Raw genomic sequence first — 20,675 nt, 5'->3', positions numbered from 1 at the left:
AGGCAGACGCAGAATGCATCATCCAGCCCTCCTCCCCCCTACTTCCGGTTACAGACTGCGCTGTGGTCAGACTGCGCAGTGCATGGCTGACGTCACGCGCGACTATTTTGACAACCGTGTTTACCTTCTGTCACCTGCCTCGCAAATCTAAGCAAATGAGGGCGTGCATGGGTGATGGATGAGGTCTGCCTTCGTGGTCCTGTGTGCGTGTGTGATTACGTGTATATATATACTGTATATTGTGTCTACTCGCCCGCTTGGCGGGTTAGCGAGGGAGGAGGTGGCAGGGAACAGAACAATCAGGCAAAAGATGGACGCTCGAGGTCACGGTCACCACTCGCGTACTATGATGTGTGTAGCTATGAAAATATCATCGGAGGTTGAACAAATAATGTATGCAGAAAAAAGTCGTGTTCATGCTGCAGTTCTGTTTCTCTTGGGGGTGTGGTGGGGAGGTTGGGGTACAGGTCAGCAGCCAACATCACACACAGAATGAGCGATAGGACTGATCAGACGCTGACACTCTGCATTTCTTGTGTTTCTGAAAAATTTCTACTTTAAACCTTTGTCTGTGACGAACAGGCGTGCAGTAGTCAAAACTCGTGAAAGGACGGTGAGACGATCACCCACAAAGGAGACAACATTTAGGTACAGAGTGTCAAAAATGTTTGTAATAAACCAGTGACCGCCACAAGGTTCTGAGTTTAATGATCTTCGTCGTAACACAAGACTGTTCGAGAAAAACATAAAACTTTGCGCTGTAATGTCACATTTATTTTAGCGCATGAGTGTGACTGTAATGTGACAAGGACATACTCTCAAGCTGATGTAATCGAGAAACCCAGGATCGCTTACTAATGGCCTTTAAAACCTTCTACAACTGCGACAGTGTTGTCGGTGGTGAGATGGACAAAGGGATGTCATGACACTTCTGAGTCTCTTCAAGCACGTGGTCAGAGCAAAACGCTGTCGCCATGTTGTGTAATAGTGTTACAGAAACACGTGTACGTCATACAACGTAACGTGTTCTCGAACTACGTCGTATTATTACGTTCATCCGTTACCGCCGTGGTCGAGTGAGACAAGCAAACCCCTCGTTGCAGCACAACATGCCGTGCAGCACGTGCTGTCACTCATTCCAACGACAACTTCAACTCCATTGATCCTAATCGCGCGCGGACGCGTAACTCACGCGCCTGAGTTTCATTGGCGTTCGCGTGTCGTAGCTGTCACCTGGGTGTCACAAGGGGCGAGCCCGCCACGCCAGCGGCAGGTAATTCGTGCAGGATAAACGCAATCCTTGACGCTCTTCTGCGCGCGCGTGCTGAAACCGCCTCGGACACAAATGTCGTTACGTGGGTTTATTTCGACGTTATCTACACGAGTTATCTCTTTGTATCGACGCGCAACCCCATCGAAATGCAAATACAGCAACGAAGTGGCCCACTGCCTGCGACACTATCCTCCACAGCAAGGTCGTACCTCGTGTCATGTCGTGCCAACTGGTGACACAGCGCGCGGACCCAAACAGTTTATGGCGGCGTCGTACCTTTTTCGCTTTTTTTTTTTTTTTTTGTGGCAACGTGGTCGTGATGGTGGGGTGAGGGTGTATGTAATACATTTTTTTTTTATTTTTGCGTACAAGTTTTGCCATGCAGCGTTTGTTGGCTGGCTGGCCACTTGTCAGCGTCGAGCGTGTGGAGTGGCCACTTGGCGGCGGGGCTGAATTAGCCTCAGACCCGCGGGGTCGTGACCTGGCGAGGTTAACGCTCGGAGATCGGGTACGCAGATGAGCATAGCTGGGTGCTAACGGTAGCTGAAGTCCTTATTAAAGCCTCGGGGTGTAGCTGATTGCTAGCCGCTAGCAGCCAGATAGCGCCTCTCTGCACCTGGCCCCAGGGAGCTAAAGCAGCTGGCACACGATGAGACATCATGGCGGGTCACAACAGTTCTTCACCAGCTCGTCACTGTGAACAAAACTGTCCCGCGTTTCGATCTCGTCTCGCGACAAGCTTTCCGAGTGTGACATCTGCTCATGTGACTGGTTGCTAGGAAGTGGGAGTCGAGTTGGAGTTCATTGGCTTCCTCGATCCCATTCGCTATCGGTGGCTCTGTTGCGCAACGGCTAACGCCTGTGTGGGTTGGCTGTCCTGGGTTCAGCTCTCGTCTAGGACACGCTGTTCTTTTCTGCACGTGGCACTTGCTGTCTCGGCGTAAAACACCAATCTCTCCCCCACCACCACCACCCGCCATTTCGCTATCACCTCTGTAGTGCAGAAGTCGTCTCTAGGCGGAAGCACTTTCCAATCACACCAATCAACCATCACAGTGAGCCAGACACTTCTTGTTTGTTCCTGTTGTTTTTTGTAACCTCTGTCCCTCAGTCCCATGCAGGAGACATCATGCCTTTGTGACCATGTGTTTGCGCGCGTTGGCGTACATGTTGTATCTGTGTGGAGACTACGTTCTCTGTACCTTTGTCATCCAATGAACAGCCTTCCGACTGTTGTTCACAGGAACACTATTATTGTTAGTTTTTGTATGTCGTTGTCTGTCAGAATACCGGAGCAAGAGAGAATTGTGCATCGTGTCCGCGTCAGGAAGAGGAAAAGGAACTGAGAACTGTGCATCTTGTACACGTGACACAACAGGCGCAATGAGTGCATCTTACTGGCGTCAGAATAATGTCACGACCCGCGGGACGGGACTCCACCGTTACCATACGCCTTACTCTGCTCCTTCTGACATACGTCCTGACATACCTCCCCACTTTCCGTTATTACATATGGCCTGCCTTGCCGCTGTTACCTTCTCCCCATTACACACGTCCTGCTACCCCTCCTCACTACATCCCACGAGGCCTTGCCTTGCTCCCGTTGACCCCCACCGCATTCTTCTCGCCAACCCTCCTCCATTCCACTCCATTCACACTGCCTCCCATCCCTCCCATCTACCCACCTCCCTCTGCCAATTATAAACCTCTGCCATTGCCCCCACCCCATTACCTTGGTAACGAGCAGACCTGATTTTAAATCAGCGAACCTCGTGAAGTGTAAGATGTGTTGAAAGTACCAGACCTCGTAGAAATGACTTGTAGATACTGGCTAACACACACTCTGCCGAATGCATCAGCGACGCCACAAACACACTGCCTACCGCACCAGACACCCGTAGAGAAAGCAGGAAGCACCTTTTTATTAAGTGCGTACGACCCCGAGGGTACAGCGAGACCGAGAGAATGTTTGCTGTAAGTGATATTTCTCAGACACGCGAGAGAAACTCAAGCTTATGAAAGGAATTAAGGCTGGCATGCTCGTTGCAGGAGGGAAGTAGTTCCTGGGTCAAAGGTTGTAGCACTACGCTTGTCCAAGACGGAAGAAAGTCGGTTGCCATGGTTTGCGGAGAGGTCCCCTGAGTCCTGTCACATGACTGAAGTTCCCACACACTGGGATGTCAACTGGCCGCGTGAATACAACTCATCATCGTTTGTCGTTAGTTACCCGTGGTACAGTTCCTGTCCACTTCAGCACGCATTGGCCAAGACTGATGTATGTGACAACATGGAACCGAGGGTAAGCTCTCCGAATATGAACTGGTATCATCAAGGGACATCTTGTAATGTAGTGGATAAGATATTTGCTTGTCACCACTGCAGTGAAAAGGTCCTAGGCTCAGATCTCGTCTCGGAATGCTCTCTGTTCGCAGGGCTAGCCCGTCGAGGGTTTTCTCTGGAAAATCCGGTTTCTTTCTTCAACTCCACAATGAGAAATCACCTAAACTACCATTTGACTAAACCAACAGGTTAGGCTAAACATTCGCCAAAAAAGTCAATTACTAATATAAAAGTTTGTAAAACTAGTGTTGACTGAGCTGCATTAGCCTATCGGTACCCCACGGTTAGCGCCTGGCACCAATACAGTGAGGCTTGGCTGTCCTGGGTTCAGCTCTCGCTCGAGCACCCTGTTCTTTCTCTACACGCGGCATCTGTTTACAGGGCTGACTGCCTTAGTAACTGACTCGGCATAAAACCCCAATTTTCCCCTACCACCATTAAAATGCGCAGTCTTCCCCCGCCGTGTCAGCTTTAAGCAGAAACCCATTTAGGATAATAAATTCTTGGAAGTTTGCCAGATGGCAATTAGCTCTCTGTTGAGCGCATGCCGGCTGTGTTAATGTGCCGTCGTTGTTTGTTCTTCCTGAAACTGCAGACGTGGTGCCCGTGCCCCGGCCATGTTAATAACCCGTCCTTGTTCCTTTTCCTGCAGACACGATGCCCCGGTCGTCTCAGAAGACAGCGCACATGGCTGTCACGTGACCTGAACATATCTTGAGTCTGCATCAAACCCGGACAGTTCATCTTAAAAAAATAAGCATTTCTTCAATCAATAAATAAATGTTTCCTTATCTACAAACTCACCCGAGTTCTGCCGTTGCAGACAGAACAGAAGAACAATGGATATAAAAAAAACCCTAAACAGTTTTCATCGTAAATTTCCTCACCTGTCACGGGTGTTAAATACTGGGTAGATTCTGAGGCCGTGGGGGTCGACTGTACTACATACCAGATTCACCATGGCTGTTCTGACAAGTCGTCCTCAAGATATTTTGGGTTATGTGATGTTAGCTTTATTTCCCTTTGCTTAGTCGGTCAACCGACAAAAAGGGTACCATGCGTGCTTGGGTGGGTGGGAGAGGCTGGTGGCAAGGGTAGGTTCGGCGCTTAAACCTCGCGGGGAATGTGGCCGAGCAGACGCATCCATGTGTACACAATAGACACGCCATAGGTCAGGCCCCTCGCCACCACGGGGCAGCACGTGTTACGTAGGTAAAGATAACACCGCTTTGTCAACGACATATCTGCACGTTGGACCGGGAAGGGGTAGGGGAGGGCTTGCCTTTCGTGTTGAGAGAAGGGGAGGGGGCAGGGCATGGAAATCATAGAAGCACAGTTTCATGTAGGTTATGACTGTAATGTCGTGCAGCAGGCTTCTATATTCATCTACGATCTACCCCTTCAACTCCCTTCCCCCAGCCTGCGTGTCCCCTCTCCCATCTGATGTTTTGTTATTGCAATGTGTATGTATATATGTACCCGTGTGCGTGCAGCGTGCATGTATATACCTGTATGCTTGTATATACCAGATGTACACAGGGGGTGCGGGTCGAGTTACAAAAGCCAGTTGTGCTTCCAGCAACCCACCAACAACACACCTGCATACAGCGAGAGGTTGAACCCGTTTGGGAGTTTTACTATCGAACCTGTCGAAACGACAGTCCCAGCAGTATAAAGTGCGACAGAGAATACAGGGCACGCAAGCAAGCGTGCACACACACAGACAAAGCCTACCACAGGCAGGTCCTCGGCGCCTCGTTGCTGTTGGAGTGTCGGGTTTGCTGTACGTGAAGTGGCCTGTCGGGCGAGTGGTGTGCGGTGAGAATCGGAGCCACGGCGCACTGGTTTGCAACTGTGCAACACCACCACAGGTTTCATTGATACTTACCTATCTCGTCTGCGCGCCGCACTTACACAACAACTGCTGCTGTAGCTCGGTGGGTGGGTGTCCCGACAGTGACCTACAAACTGACCTTGGATAACCCACCAACTACAAGCAGTTTGCGTTTGCCTCGGAGTGGGAAACAGACAAAAAAAAACTGTAGGTGGGGGAGGGTCAAGGGAGTGAACTAGTGCGCGACACACTTCGTTCCTTGCGGCTATACTTCCGCCGACTACACCTGTGGGTTGTAGTATTTGGCTGCTACACCTGCCGACGGAGTGTGCGGAGAGTGCCGAGGGGAACTACTCACCTGACCAGAGCGTCTTGTCGGGAGACAGTAAACAGAGGGTTGTTGTCATCAGGAGTCGAGCGGCAGGTTATGGCATCGCAAGGAAGACCTGCAGGTGAGAGGCGAGTGCTGACCAACCCCTTCCGAATGTTCACCGCCTCTTCCTCCTCCGCTACTTCCGCAGGCGCTATGAGCCTCCCCATGGCCGCAGGGCTGCACTACACCAGCACCAACAAGGTACACACCACCGTGGTCATGACTTTCTTCGTCTCCTACCCTTTCGACTCTCTCACACCCCGCCCCTTGCCCCTTGTATATGATCTTGTGAACAGGGGCTCTACACCTTGATTCTCTCACTGTGTGTGTGTGGTGGGCGCGTATATGTGTGTATGATCAGTGTGCGTGGATGTGAGACTGCCGGAACTTACTGTAAGGTACAAGTTGAAGCTTGTCTCAGATGGATGTCCAGCATCTGTCTGGGGAGCGAAGTTGATGAGTTACAATTCACTATTATCAGCTTTATGAGGGTGCTGCCACGTGTTTGATGCCAGAGAAATATACACATCGACGAGCAGTTACCTTTGATTGATCTTCCAGGTGTCATCAAAGTTCGCTGTTCTTTGCTGACTGCATATAGGGTATGTGTATGTTGGAGGACCGTGTGTGTGTCGTTCCTTGCTCTGAAGCATCTTTAACTGTGTATTTTATTCCCATAAAAGCCGAGTAAAGTTAAGGTAGTTCGTCACAGTCACACTGGAGTTTCCTCACTTTTCTAGGAACCAGCTTATGAGGGGGGTACCCAACTTCTCTCACTCTCTGCCTTTAGGAGTTAAATAACACCCCCACACACACACACTACAGTGGGGTTAGCGGTAGTACGGGAAGGAAATACGGGTATCGAACCGGTTAATGTGCACGCCTTCAGTCGCCGTTGGTCTAACCTTTGGGTATCTCTTCCCTCTGTCAAATAATGTCTGGCAAGTTCAGTAACCCTAACATCATCATGCCCACATCCCCCCACCCAACACACATTAAGGATATTGATGATCTTGGCGCTGTCCCTGAAATTTGAAAGAGGCCTTAATGAGAGATAATACACGGACAAGACATCCTTAATTCAAATGAACCACACGTAGACTGTAAGGGGTGGTTGTGGTGAAGGTGGGTGTTGGTGGGTGGGAGTGTAATAAATCACCCCCTGCCATTGTTTATCCTGACAGCTCAACGTCACTTACTCCAGACAAGAGCCGAATCTCTCAGATGTCCCGAGACACTGATTATCATGACTGTTCACAATATCATGCCTTCTCGGGTTTTGCCTTGTTTTTAATTGTTGTTGAGGTCGTGGGTGGTGGTAGTGGTGGTGGTGCAATGTTGCTGCTGCCTTATTGTAGCCAATTGAATAGCTGCTACTATATTACATAATGCTACAAGTGAGGTGGTGTGGCTAACCGAATTACCAACCTGCTTTGTGCAGGCACTTGACACCAACACTCACTATCTAACCTGATGTTTATCTGAGAGGAAGTGTGCTCCCACTGGATTGGTGACCGAAACATCGGAGCGATCAGTAAGCCCACCGATAGCAACAAGTGTTGCTGTTGCTGTCTACCTCCATCACAGCAGACAGCCGCGTAAAGAAGAGGGAGTAGGGTCACAGGAGAAGTCAGGGGTGGGTCACGATATGGAAGAGAGACACCACAACAACGTTGACACATTTGTGTAAGAACCAAGTGGTGCAGGCAAGATGAAAACCACATATCGGAAAACTCTCTCCCAGGGTTCGAGGGCAGGTTTCAATAAACCCAACCTTCTCCCCTTTTTTTTCTTCCCCTTGGTCTCCACTCGTACTTGTTTGTTCAGTCCTTTCTTCTTGAAATATTATTCTTTGTGTTTGCCTTTGCTGCCAGTGGTCTTTTGTGTGTGTTGGTTTTTTGGTGGGGTTTTTTTTTTTTTGTCGGGTGGCGATGGTGACGGCACTCGTGGGTAGCTTGTCACCCGTTTGTTCTTTGTGCAAACCCATTCAACGGACGGTGTTGTTAACTGCCGTTTGGAATGTAAACCGTCTGAAATCGAGTGAGGTCTACATCTAACCGTTCCCCTCGCCACATTCTCTGTTCGCTATATCGGGACTTTGCTGCGGCCTGTTGAGGTGTGAGGGGTCAGCTGGGGAGCAGAAGGTACACCTTGTCTGAGAAAGCTTCTTTACATACCCGAATGATACTATTCACGGGGTCTGGCCCCTCGGGTGCAGCGTGGATAGGGAGAGGTTCTTTACAATCTGCTTCAATGCGGACGTCGGTGGATTCGAGTCACGATTGTACGGGTGGCGGGCAAGTCGGGTGTACGAGACAAGATCTATGGCTCTATCCTTGACCCAGCGGATAACATTTTGCGATAGTCGGACGGTGGGGTAGGCAAGCGGTTTGGGGTGGTTAACGCATACCCAGTCTGTTGTTGGCGGAACACCTACGCCGTCACTTACCGCAATATCCCCTCTCACCTCCCACCACCCTCTGTTTTAGAGTACTCAGAGAAGACAAGGAACCGTGGAAGAAAAGAATCTAAAATAGTTCGAACTGAAATTTAGCTGAAGTATTTTTGAGGTTTTTCTTTTACTTCTGATAATGATCGTTATGTTACACGTGAAAGAAACCGTGCGCGCACACACGCATGACATCGACAAAACACGTTGAAACACAATTAACAGCAAGCTATGAGATAAAGAGAGAGAAACGGGGAGAAGGGTAACGCATACAAATGTTTATAAAACTAATGTTAGGGAACCAAACCTCGCGGCAGCCACCTCGTCTAGAATGTCACTGGATGGACGTCACCGGATGGACGTCACTGGATGGACGTCACGTCTGAAGGTCCTTGTCTCTGGCACAAGGACGTCTTGCATCACTGCGCATTGCGACAGGTCGGGATTATCTGAGAACCTTCTAAAGGTGAACCCAAAAGTGACACTTGATCTGCAATGGAACTGACTCTCAACCATCACACAAGCTGGTCCTGCAACAGTCAGCGCCTGTCTCCACTACAGCGAAGGTTGGTTGTCCCGGGATCAGCTCTCGTCACGGGCACACTGCTCTTTCTCTGTAAGTGGCATCTGTTTACATGGCTGGCTCGCTGGCTGGCCGTGATGTAACCTTAGTCGCTGGCTCGGCGTAAAACACCACCCCCACCTCAACCATCAGACAGACATGTTCAGACTGAAGCAGACTATTCCACATGGGACACTTTGAATATATTTATAATAGATATATATGCATGCGTCTGGCGTACCTCCTCACAGCATATCGGATTATTGTATTGTATTATTGTATTGTCATTACAGAGACATAATGGCAATGTCCGAATCTCTGTACGTCTTATGTGTAATTGAATCCAAAGTCTCGGGTGGCAGCAGGCAGATCACGTGACGTGTACAGCAGTGATGGTGGCCTGTCATCATTAGTGCTGGGTGAGTGCGAGCTGGGTAGACTGACACAAGTAATTCTCGTGGTCTGGCGGCAGAAGTAATTCACTTCGTCTCATGGCAGCTGGCGACAGTTCACTCGGTCTTCGATATTCGCTGAGGTCAGGAGCGCAGCCTCTCCATCTCCCCCTCCACACGCAAATAATTCATACCTAAGTAACCTCATACCTCGCCTATTCCACTTTTTGTAATGCGTCCTAGCAGGAAATTTTCCACCTGTTTGAGACATTGTTGATATTAAATTCAATTAATATTTGCGTTACACAACGTGTGTACATTACATTACAACATGTTACACAGGGTGGGTATATTACACAACTACCTGCGTACCAACGCTTATTTCTTGTCAGCTGCTTCTCCACCAACTCTAACTCATTCCGTCAGCTGTTCGCTCAAGCGGAACTTGGCTGAGGCGAGGTTGGCTGAACAAGTTGATTATAAGTCATAAGTAACACAAAACCTTTCGACATAACCAGGTCATTAGATAATCGTCGAACGGCAGACGGGCAACGAGATACGTTATTGTCATTACTTCAACACCAACAGCACTTCTCTTAAAAAAAAACCAACAACTAAAAAGGACAGCCTCCAAATAATGGGCTTAAATACTGGATCCATGAGCGACAAGACCAAATATTAACGCCAGACAATAAGTGCTGGCTAAAAACATCGCCTGCTACCCAACTGTGGATGGCTATTAAACACGGCCAACGCCCCGTGCCCATTTTTTTCCTCTCTCCCTCTCATTCCTCCCCCTCAAAAATTTTTTTCTAGAACCATTTTCTAGCAATTAAGATATGCATTTATTTTATATAGTTTGCTATGGCAACAGATATTGGTCAATATGCAATGTTATTTCACTGCTCGTTACTGAAACGCGATCCCTGATTGTGGTTGCGTGTGTGTCCGAGAGGGTTGATTGCCGCATCAGTGACAGGACCAGCTCCTCCATCTTGCTTCCCACGCGCTCCGGCCATCACGGAGTCAGCCTCGGTGGGTAAACACCCTCAGCAGTTGCAGCAGCAGGTGAATCACATCGTCCGAGGTCGGAGGGTGTGACCCTGGCCTGAGTGCTGTGAGCATGCATGTACACGCATGTCCGCGCATCACCTGATGGAGGTCACGCGGGATTTAAAAAGCCTGTCACGTGATCTTTAAGCTGCCCGCATGCGCGAGGCTCTTCCTGTCTCTCCTGCCAGGAAATGGTTGGATGCTAGTCGTTCTCTCTCTCTTGATGTTGTTGCTGATGTTGTTGTTGTTGTTGTTGTTTGGGTGAACATTGACTTGGGATTATCTGCATGCGTGGTCTATTTCCGTTCTTTAGAAGGCGACCCTGGTATGGCTGCTATGAACAGTTCACTGTCTAGAGTTTTAAATGTTTACTCAGAGCCAGTACTCACGATCAGAGCAGACTGATTAACAGCTTAGCTCTTGCTACTACTGGAGGTTTGGGGGTTGATCAAAAGCAAATATACTGCAAAAGTAGACTTGTTGTATACCGAACTAAAGAAAAAAATTTATGATACTAAAAAGAAAACGCCACACCAAGGGGGTCAGAAAAAAACTTTAATATGAATAATAATTGTTAGCGTGGTCTGCTAAATGCCGATGATTGACATTACAAAGAACAAAACATTTTCTTGACTTGAAGCACCACATTGTAGATATACAAATCTTAATGATTTTTTTTTTTTTTTTGCCGGAGACAAAAATCGAGTCATCTTCTGAATAACAGCTTTCAGAATCAGAATCGGACACATCTGACTAAACATGAAATCGAAATCAAAGAGCCGCTCACAACCGACATGTTCGCATTGTGAAAGCGAAAAGACGGGAAACATCTCTGTCCTTTGTTATCTTCCTCTTTGTTTTACGCTCATTATTTTTTTAATGTTACTTGAGTAAAAATACACCAATTCAAAAAAAAATCTTTTTAAGTACTCTTAAAAGAATAAAATAAATGTAAACGTAAAGTTTTAAATAAACTGAATGTTACTGTATGGTGAGCGGCATTCGATCTTGTATTTTCGAAATGGAGGGCGCCGCAAAGTGAGAGGTAATGCATTACTAAAATGTTACTAAAACGCAAATTATTTAACGTATACTAAAGTCTCATCTTCTTCACGCTTCACAGCTGTTCATAGCGGCACAGGCACTGATCATCATGATCAGCTGCCTGGCTGGACTGTATTTCACTCTCAAATCTCATCGCCTTTCTGTGTCCTAGGTCTCTGAGTTCTTCCCTCTTGTATAAGTCATGTGTTGTACGTAGACGCTATCGGTTTTCAGTGTGGAGTATACTGTCAGCACCATTGACATGTTCATTGTTAGTATCGTCACCTGACGATGGCTTTGTTTTCGGGCAATGAATGAATTGCATCTCATGGACTGTCAGACAGCAACACAAGGCAGTAACGGTCAGCTCTGGTCATCCATTGTTCCTTCACTCCACAGGATGATCAACCTCTCTTTTCCATTTTTGTGTCTTCCTGTTGCGCTAAGCTGCATCACTACATCATATGAGGAGGTCAAAATGAAGTTGTCATCTATTTCTAGACGTTGTTATTAGCGATTGATTGTAACAAACAATATTTGTCTTTATAACAGGAACGACAACCAATTGCCGCCTCAGCTGTAGTACTGTCTGTGCATTGTGTCATCAAGACAAGGGACATTAGCTTCACCTGATCTCGTTAAATCGTCTCGCGAGACTCCATCGAAGACGTGACCCAAAAAAGTGGGCTGCTGATGATTGTTAGTAGCTCCCCTTGCTTTTCAAAACGTTGTCTCCCTTTCACCGTTGTTTTTTTCCCGACATTGGTTTTGTGCTAGAAATGGACGAAAGTTCTCTCAAGAGTATTCACTCACTGTCGAACATTCCTTGACTTCTGCAGATCGATTTTGTTCGCAGGGTTCATCGGAGTTACCGCCCTTTCACATCTGCCGATTGATTTCTACTCAGCACTGAACAGAATTACCGCCCCTTTACATCTGCTTATTGATCCTAGACAGCCACTGATTGGTTACAGGCATGCAGTGGGAATACTGCGCATGTCTGAGGATGGTCAGATACAGTCACATCAACTGTAATGGCGTAGGGGCATGAGGAGAATGGCCTCCATCAACGGTTTGGGGGATGTAGACAGGTTGTTATTGAAGTCTTGAAGGTGGAGTTTGGGTAAATCTCTAGGTGTGAATAATCGCAAAGGCTTTCAGATCGCAGTGCCGGACTGTGCGGTTAACCTGCAGTAAACCGATGGCAATGTATCCGGATCCAGCATCCATTCCGCTTGTTCTCGGGAGTCTGAGTGTCGCATCTGACCTTCTGCCCGCCAGTTTTTTTTTTAGGCCCTTCGCCCCTCCTGGGGCATAGGCCATCGACGACAGTCTTAACTGTTGTCGATGTTTTGGTAGCAAGGATTTGTTTTACGGGGTGGGGGTGCTGGCCCCACGCCCAACCCTCCTCCTTTTTCAGCCGGGCCTGGGACCGTCCTTGGCGGAGGGCAGCCAGCTCTGTAAACAGATGCCACGTGCAGAGAAAGAACAGCATGCCCGAGACGAGAAATGAACTCAGGGCAGCCAACCTTCACTGTATTGGTGACAGGCGCTAACAGCGCTAACCGTTGCGCCACCTCTGCCCGCCAGTCCTCCATTAAAAAAAAAAAAACAGAAGAAGAAAATTCGATGGGAAAGGAGAGGTAATGGGTGAGTGACGGAAGGGGTGATAACGCATTCTCGACTTTATTCCTCCCCTATTCCACTACCCCTATCCCTGACACTCACACATCCCCTCACATACCACCAGTGCGCATGCTCGGCGGGTAGATGACTCTTTCCGAGTGTATCGACACGCGAATATCTTGCTGCTGCTGTTGCCTCGCAGAATCGACTCCAAACAGAAACAGTGGACAACAATCTAATTAGCTCCCTACCCCTCCATCCATTCTCCAGATAACTAATCCCGATAAAAGGCCTTGTATATTGTTATTACTTCCTCTTAAAACCTAATTAAATGCGGCGACTCGCATCATCTCGCAAACAGCCTCACGCATGCGCAGACAGAAAGGAGTGGTAACGCGGGCAAAGGTATCTATTGTTTCGAATTAATTATTGGAAGAGCTGTGTAATGTTGGCATTGTGTTTAAGATTTAAAGAGCACGTGGCCTCCACTGTAGGAGAAAGATAAGAGATCTGTGGACCGGACCGGACGTAGGAGTTGGGAGAACAGGACGAGACAGGAAGAATGCGAAAATTCTCTCTTTTGTCTGTCGTGCTTCATCCCGAAACAGTAACCACTGAACCTACTTAATATTCATAAGGTTGGGGTCACAAGGGTCAGGAGATGAAATCGAAGCAATGATCATTGTATTTGAGGCACTGAATCAAACGAAAAGCGATAACATACAGAAGAATGTGGGATTACGACACTTGTTATCCGTTCTATATCTGACCGTGCTCACACACACATCATCCACTTACAGACAGGGTGGGGAATATTTAGAAAACAATTTATGGGTGGAGTCTTTGTTAACAAAATGTTTCCTCTCGGGTGCGATGAGGTGACTGAAATATGATGTAGTCTGGTGTTTACGACGCTGACTAGGTCAGGTACACCTGCAGCCAACCCGCCCTATATATGGTCCCTGAAGCAAGTAGATAGTAGCCACTCGCCTGACTGCAGAAGTCAGTGGAATGGGAGCGTATTTAGGTCCGTAGTCGGCGCAGCGTGCGTTGTTTGAACTCAGGAGCTGGCAGCTCTGTATACACACAGAGCCAACGACTTCTTGTGTGCGTGCGTGCGTGGCATCCACTTTCCAGAATTGCATCCCACTACCCATTCCTTCAGCCGCTTTGTGGCAGCCCCTTCAGGGCAAAGTTCCCTTCCTTCACTACGCCACAACCCGGTGTTCTTTGCTGGCCATCTTGTAGCTAGTGTAAAAAAAGGGGCTGCAGCCTCCACTGTGTTCGATCTGTAAGCCTCCTGTCTGTCAGGCCTTTGGTGCAACTGGACTAGGAAACCACACCCCCTGTTCCTGAAATCTGTAAGTTTCTTTTGTTGGTTTAGAAGAAGTCTGTGGAAGATTGTTGCTCGGTGCATGACTAACATCTCTGCCACTGCGCATGCTAAAGTTTACAGGAACTTGTTAAGTGATGCTTCTGCCATACAGGTGATGGTCTGGATGCTGGTGCCGAGTATTTTTAGACCGACAGTAACTCGACACACTGCTCGAGGGAGCCGTGTCGATGGAAAGTTAGTGCATCTCAAAATAAAAGTTAATACGGCAAGGTCCAGAAATGAAGATGCTGCGGAAGGAACGGTAATTTTGTGTTATCATCTGCGCAAATAAACAAAAAAAAAAAACAAAAAAGAAACACGGGGGGAGGGGAGGGAAAGAGCAGGTTAGAATCAGTGGCTGCTGATGAAGGAGGCGAGAACACACTGCACCTGATGGATGCAGGTCTGTGTACGAGCTGGCAGGAAATCGCGGCTGTTGAGAGAGAGGAAACCGAAAGGCGAGCTTTAAAAGGAGTATCCGGTCGACTGGCTGTCTCCAAACCCACGTTATCACGTGAACCTCTGCAGCGTCGTTCTCGACGTCAGTGGTGATAACAGAGAGAAGAAAGCGGGCCTTGTGCGGTGTGCGATGTGTGGCTGTGGAATCCTGATAGTCTAGCCAGCCTCCAGATAGCGCTGTGTGTTTGTCACTGTGTACGAACACAGAGGGCGCTGTGCGAGTGGTCTGTAAGGAAGCCCTGTTGTGTCATGATGTCGGCATGTAAGTGTATTTTCTATCCCCGTAGCTAAGGCGCCATCTGTCGAGCGAAATATCAAGCTGTAGTATTTTTAGCCTCTTGCGGCTATTATGTAAGCGAATCGTAAATCTTTCAAGCTTTTTTATGGGATTGGAAGGGACGGGTTCTGTCGTGGAGGGGTATGGGTAGGGGAAGAGGTCTGATGAGAACAAGCAAGTGTTTGTGAGAATGTCTACAGAGTTGTGTGATTGTGAAAGAGTTGACAGCTGCAATCTCAGTCTTTAAAGAGACTTCACGGTCCACTGAGTCTGGAATTTCGAAAGATTATCAGACTAGCATTGATGTAAACAGACTGACGAAGATGGGTTGTTTTCTTGAGGGGAAAGAGGAGAGTCGATGAATAGTTTGTCCTTCGATGTTTCATTCCATTAATTAATCTGCCCTCCATCTCCCACCTTTCAACACAGAGTCTGTTATTAACATACATTGACTGTACTCAAACCATCAATCCCTTGCTGTCTTGTGTCCTAGCTTAGACTTTCATTCTTTATGTATTCTTTACCCCAACAACACCTCAGGTACCCACACATGCCATACCAACCACCGGGTGTTTATGAGCTCAAGTCCTGTGCCTCCCATGAACTTTCTCGTCGGAGTAAACAGTCGCTACCTGGATGACCTTTGGGTCACTAAATATTATTCACGTCGTTATGCTTCCTCATTCTGATCATAGTCTCCGACCGAGGGCAGCAGTTACTTTCTTGTAATCCTTGCCAGCTGTCACGTCACAGCTGAGCGCGTTAGGATTTAAACTCTCGACAAGGCATGGCAGCTGCGATGTCACTTGGGAAAACAAAAATCCTTCCCCAGGCAGCCTGAATGATGATGTTCGTTGAGACATTGCCAAGGTAGTCAGTTAGCCATGGCGTGGGAAATGAAAAAAATGCAGAGGGGGAGAGAGAGGGCGCGTTACAAAAAAAAAAGTGGCACAACAGGTCAAAACAGACAGAGAGAAGGACGCTCCCTAGTTGCCATGCGCCACACACTCTTGACAAACCCTCTCGGCTCCTCCCTCCTCCACACCCCCATGTCTTAAAAGCGCAGTAAACACAATAAAAAAGCTTGTGGGGAACTAACACGCTGGCAGCAGAAGGAAGCAAAACCACCGGTTATTTCCCTTTTTTTGAAGGAACCGTTTTTCCAAGAACTATTTTTAACAGTAAAACGAAGAAGAAAGGTATGCGGATCTGTGGCGTGCAACTACACAAACTATATACTAACACAGATTACGACTGTGTGTCCCTGCTGTCTGAACAGTCACTGAGGTGTGAGCAGGCTGGAAATAATTCGTCAGCAAGAAGTAGACGTCTGCTGCTTGTTTCCATTCTGTCATGCCGGAACCCGTTCTGTTCTGTTTGCAGTTAGCAGCGACTGTTTACATTTTGTGATGTCTGTTTGCGTTTTTTAACTGTCTGTTTACATTTGGTAATGTCTGCTTGCGTTTGGGTAATGTAAGCGCATGTCGTTCTGTTGCCTTCGCCAGCTTGTCTGCTCGAGTTAACAACCTTGGTTGCGCCCCCTTTATGAGTCTTGTGATGCCCGTCGTCAGCAGCCGGCAGTAAGATGATGACTTAATGGACTGTCATCAGCTTGGAGACAGGGTCACGGTGGGAGGGCAATGTTAGTGTGGTTCAGTTCGTGGTACCGTGATAAGAAGTCTGTGTCACTCGACCTGCGTGGAGGACTGCATGACGTCACACGTGCCGGGGATGCGTGTGATGATGTCACGATGTGTGCTCTAAGGATTCGTCACGTCACGTGCGCTGCGGTGTTCGGCATCACGCACGTCGCCGCGTTACAGCCACGTGGTGCACATTACCTCCTGGGGGTGAAGAGGCTGAGGGGTACAGCATGTGTTGCAGCGCGTGACACCGTTGGCCTACAACAGCATTAAAGCACTTGACTAACTTTTATTAGGTGGTCTGACACCAGACGACAGTGGTGTCCACATCATCGTCGTTAAAGAATACTACAAATCGAGAAGCCCTCCAAAGAGAATAACTTCGCCTCAGATACTGCGCCATGTTTGTTTTCATTTCTAACAAAGTTCACAACACGGAATTCATATTCAAAATATTCTAAGATTATAGCTTGCTGTGTGAGGAGAGGGCTAGAGGGAGGACCCCGCTCTTTAGAAAAACAATTTACAAGAATACGCGCGAGATTCTTTCTCCTTCTCTCTCTCTGTGCGATGGTGTGTGTAAGAGAAAACCAGACAACATATTTGTCTACGTGTGCGTGCATTGTAATGCGAGAACCTATTCACACGCAGAGGGCGCGGCACTGTGACAACTTACGGTCCGTATACCTGGCACAGTCCGAAGGAATAGTGTACTTCCTGCCTGTAGGTATTCATCCCATAATAAGCTTTATATATTCACTGTCGTAGAACGACGCACACAAAACCACGAGCAGCTTGGGGCCGTAACTCGCTTTCTCTCTCTTCACAAAGTAGCTCGTGTTTCCTCCTCCGCCGGTAAGAATCGCGAGCTTAGAGTGACTCTCGCATTGACAGCCAGTGAAAAAGCAGCGGCTGGGGCTGGGTGGATCATCGTTGCTGTGGAGAGATAGTGTTTACAGCCAGCTAAGTGGCAGTAAATAAAATCAAGAAACTGTTTCATGCTTTTTACAGAAACGTGGTGGCGAGTCACTACGAATAGTTCTCTGATGCAGAATCCTGTCTAATGTGAAAACAGCTTACAAGCTAAAAGTATTTGGTTCGCATCCCATTTTAGTTGAAGCGGGAAAAATATATTTTAAATATTTTTATTGTTTTCCTGCATACTATGGGCTCAGTAAGCATTAAAAAATCGATCTTCAATGTTGGGACTGTGTATACCTACCTGAATACACTCTCATTTCTAAGTATGTCCAAACTTCAAAAAAAAAACAAAAAACAAAAAAAAAACCAACAAAAAACAAAAACAAATAACTGAAAGCCTGACGATTTATTTTCATATGGGTAATTCTCCATTTCAACAACCATACATTTTAATCAAAGCCGATCTTTTGTAATCATATCAAATTTCTGAGTTTCCACAAGACAAAATGCGAAATTCCTTCTTTAATCTTGCGTGTAATTTGAACAGAAGACCGAAATTTTTCATGTATAAAGAAACAGATTTTTGGATAGCATCTTATTTTTATCTCGTATGACGAGATGCACACCTTTTTATGTCTATCTCGATGTGATATCATTAGAAAGGCGAGCATTTGGGGGCTATTAGATCCTGAGCTGTCATTATAAAAGAAGCAAACCTCCCGCTTTAAGTCGGGATCCTCTGGAAGCCAATCAAAGCCGCATCAGACAGCTTGTTTGCAATAAATAGAGGGTGAAATGCGTTCACAATACTTCAGAAAGGAACGGAGGGAGGAGACTTAAGGAGGTTTTACGCAACATGAACTCATTCTGCGAAGTGAAGTAAAAACCTGGCGAGTCATCAGTTTCGTGGACTAGTGTTGCAGATGCTAACGGTAAACTTCCCGCGCTGATCGCGATCACGTGGGCAGGAAGCAGGGTTGTGAACAAGCAGGGGGCGATAATTGAAAAAGGAGATGTTGTGGGGAACGTTCCTCGCTGCACCTCGTGAACCCCCCTACCCCCATACCCGGATCAAAGAACTGGTGGATGCTGGCTGTCAGAGGAGGCAGAGATACACGAGCAATTTTCTGCCGACACTGCCGAAGGTGTCATGGCGAAACAGCGAAGCCAACTGCCAGGTTGAACATAAACACTGGAGGTAGAGACTAGCCGTGGAAATTTCGTAATCGCCGAGAGTATTCCATATCCTCCCGTGGCTGGTGGGGGCGCCACAGTCCAACACTTGCTGCACCCTGTGTGCTACTTCTTACCTACCATCCGCCAGGTAGTGAGCTCCACGGTGACCCCATTGAAGGCGACCCCATAGGTGTGGCTGCGTGAAAAGTACGTGGGGGTTGGAGTAGGAGGGGACAATGAAGCACATTAACGCTGGCTTTCTCATAATGCCTATCGGGACGAGAGTCGTATAAACTAAAGTGTCCACCTTCAGTGTTGTAAACATCTTCGCCTTCTGAGGTCTTTTGTCTGACGGCATTACAAATGAGCCTAGAACCCTTGCAAACTCTTTGTTGCCATTTAATGCAGAGAAGGTTATCTGGTGTTTAGAACTAAATTCTGATGCACTCTGCAACCTCTGGGTCGCGAGCGATCCGAACGAGCGTCTCCTTCCAAAATTTTGTATTTTGTTTTAAATAACGATTGTACAGCGTGTCGCAGAAGGAGGATACAAGAGACAGTATTGACCTCACTGAAACCTCGAACCTCTAGTCTAGGGTGATTTGACGACGTACGTGTACCTAGAGGCTTCTGCTTTGCTTCCCATCCCCTAGCTACCTATGGGGGTATTTAAAAGTTGGGTCCTAAGACCCGAATTATGATGATTTTGTTGTTGTTGTTGTTGTTGTTGTTGTTGCAACATCGCATGTCCCCGACACCTGAGGCAAACAGATGTTTCGCTCTTACACCTGTCTGCGTGTGCCCTGTCCGTCTGTCCAACACCCTGAAGCTTACAGGGGGCCGGGAGGGATGTCCCCGTTTGCGCCAGGATGTTGTTTTCGGGTAGATCAGGCGGACAGGTAATGGTCTGATTGTCAACTCCAGTTTTGTATGTGCGACGCATGCTAAGGAGTTCTCGAGGGACAGGGAGGAATCGCGAAGACACAGGTAACAGGTGAGGAGCTTAGCGAAAGCAGGACGGAGGACGGTGTGGGGACGTGCGCCACTGAGGTCTGGACAGAACACACAAGTCTTGACAAGAACATACAACCGGTCTAGACACTACACTCAAGCCAGCGCTCAACTCTCGACTCAACAGACGACAGGCTGGGTACTGAAGGCTTCTCTCTCATCCTCGAATAAAATTTCCTAGCTGGCTGTCTGGAAATTAAATTGACTACTTTATCTTTATAAAACACGCCGTGTATGGGCATATTTTCTCTCATCAAAGTGTACCTCAAACAGAAGCTACGGTCCCGAGAAGGAAGAACATGTTTTCAAGATAATGTAACCTGTGCTAGAGACTGCTGCAAGATGGCTACAGTCCTTCATTTCGTAATGTTTGTCGAGTCTCAGGAGAAAGTGTGTGTGTGTATAGGGAAAATTGTGTGGTGTGTGTGGAAGGTGGAGGTTTCGAGTGCGGATGTCGGCAGCTTTGACTCCTTGGCAGTGGTTTGTGCGGCAGGCATTTTGTTCAAAGCGTGCATCTTGTTTCTGTTGGTTGCCAAGGCAACAGCAGGCTGACCGTCAAAGATTGGTGTCTGAGCCAGACAGCTGCCGGGACGTGTGAGCTGGGACCTACCTTCTCGACAATCTTTGTTCTCAACACTGAAGCATCTCGCTTCTCTCCCATTTTACCGGCACAATCGCTAGTTGCTGGGGTAGCCAAGAAGTGAGACCGTTGAGATTTATAACCTTACCATCCACCCCTTCCCTTCCTCAAAAACTCAGCGTGCAGCAAAGCGGCGAGGAATCTAGGGCCTGGAAAGTTTGGAGGCGATAACGTTTAGTCACTAATCCAACACACTCCGCTGTTGTATTTACCTGCGTGCAACCGTG

General features: G+C 47.7%; 1 protein-coding gene across 8 annotated transcripts in view; it reads left to right on the top strand.

Annotated features, from left to right (window-relative positions):
* LOC112563615 (RNA-binding motif, single-stranded-interacting protein 3-like) overlaps positions 1-20,675 on the top strand; it is a 141,672-nt gene that overhangs the window by 22,890 nt on the left and 98,107 nt on the right. Inside the window, exon 1 of one of the 8 annotated variants that reach the window (XM_025237758.1) lies at positions 5,422-6,021. The exons of 6 other annotated variants lie outside the window; for them this stretch is intronic. In XM_025237758.1, the coding sequence (XP_025093543.1) occupies positions 5,875-6,021 (147 nt within the window). In that variant the 5' untranslated portion in view covers positions 5,422-5,874. Of the gene's footprint in view, positions 1-5,421; positions 6,022-14,157; positions 14,308-20,675 lie in introns of those variants that run through there. One more of the 8 variants, XM_025237767.1, reaches the window with a different exon arrangement.

This window comes from Pomacea canaliculata, linkage group LG5 (genome assembly GCF_003073045.1).
Source record: "Pomacea canaliculata isolate SZHN2017 linkage group LG5, ASM307304v1, whole genome shotgun sequence".
NCBI classification, from domain to species: Eukaryota; Metazoa; Mollusca; class Gastropoda; order Architaenioglossa; family Ampullariidae; genus Pomacea; species Pomacea canaliculata.
The sequence above is the reverse complement of the archived record's forward strand: the minus strand, read 5'-3'. Positions and strand labels throughout refer to the sequence as shown.